Source organism: Leuciscus leuciscus (assembly GCF_965113295.1).
Source record: "Leuciscus leuciscus genome assembly, contig: HAP1_SCAFFOLD_942, whole genome shotgun sequence".
NCBI classification, from domain to species: domain Eukaryota; kingdom Metazoa; phylum Chordata; class Actinopteri; order Cypriniformes; family Leuciscidae; genus Leuciscus; species Leuciscus leuciscus.
This window is the reverse complement of record NW_028117798.1, coordinates 1-1,083: the sequence shown is the minus strand read 5'-3', so window position 1 is coordinate 1,083 and position 1,083 is coordinate 1. Positions and strand designations below refer to the sequence as shown.

Sequence of the window (1,083 nt, the reverse complement as noted above, 5' to 3'; positions counted from 1 at the left end):
CAACAATTGGATAAAGAAACAAACTAATATCTTAAAACAAAATATAATATGGAGTGGGGAACAAAACTTTGAGAGGAAAAATAAAGACTGGTTACTTGATTGGACAATGATTTCCAACTTCCTTCAAATTTAGTGTGCAATTTGGCTGGTTTATAGTCCTTATAATCAATCTGTAATATTCTGTGTAACCTTTATTATACTAGAGAAATAATTTACCTGGATCCATTTATTAGGCGGATTATTGTTTTGCGAATATCAGGCAAGTTTAAAGCATAAACAAGGGGGTTCAGGATGGGTGGTATAACAAGAAATTCAAGTGAAAGTGAAACTGACAGCCATATTGGAAGCTGTAAAGTCACAACCCGACTCAAAGTGACCTCAGAAATAATGGCAATTGAGAAATGCAAAAGGATCACAATATGTGGAATACAAGTTTGATAAGCTTTGCCCTTGAACTGTGATGAGCTTCTTCTGCAAACGGCAATAATTTTTACATAAGAATATAATATTAAACTTAATGGAATTATTACAGTTGTGATCAATATAAAAAAACCCATAACATTATTAACAGCAGTGTTTGCACATGACAGTTTGACCATTTCAAAGTTGTGGCAGTACACCTTAAACAAGTTGTTACCACACAATGTCAGTCTGAAAGTCAAAATAGCAGTAATACCAAGAGAAATCATTGGATAAGTCAAGTTTATAACTATTAAAACAGTTAGAAACCTTGGTGTAATTATGTTGTGATACTGTAAAGGTTTACTGATTGCAACAAATCTGTCAAATGCCATTAACATTAATATTGTATTCTCATTTGCTGCATATGTGAAAATGACATAAGACTGTAAGACACATGCTCCATGGGAGATTGAGTGTGTATCAGACAGCAAGTCTGTCAGTGCTCTTGGGAAAAAGCCAGCTGTTCCAAACACAGAGTTGATAGACAAACATGAAATCAGAATGTACATGGGCTGGTGTAAAGTCCTTTCCAGAAATATTACAAGCACAATAATGACATTAAATAGTGTGATAACACAGAATAGAATAAATCCCAAACTGAAGAAAGCATATCTTACGTAT

General features: G+C 33.6%; 1 protein-coding gene across 1 annotated transcript; it reads right to left on the bottom strand.

Annotated features, from left to right (window-relative positions):
• Window positions 1-212: 212 nt before the first annotated feature.
• LOC309492086 (olfactory receptor 51I2-like) lies at window positions 213-1,073 on the bottom strand (the record flags this gene model as incomplete). Its single annotated transcript, XM_082191097.1, has 1 exon — window positions 213-1,073. A coding segment is annotated over one exon (861 nt), but the record flags the coding sequence as incomplete, so codon positions are not given.
• Window positions 1,074-1,083: the final 10 nt, after the last annotated feature.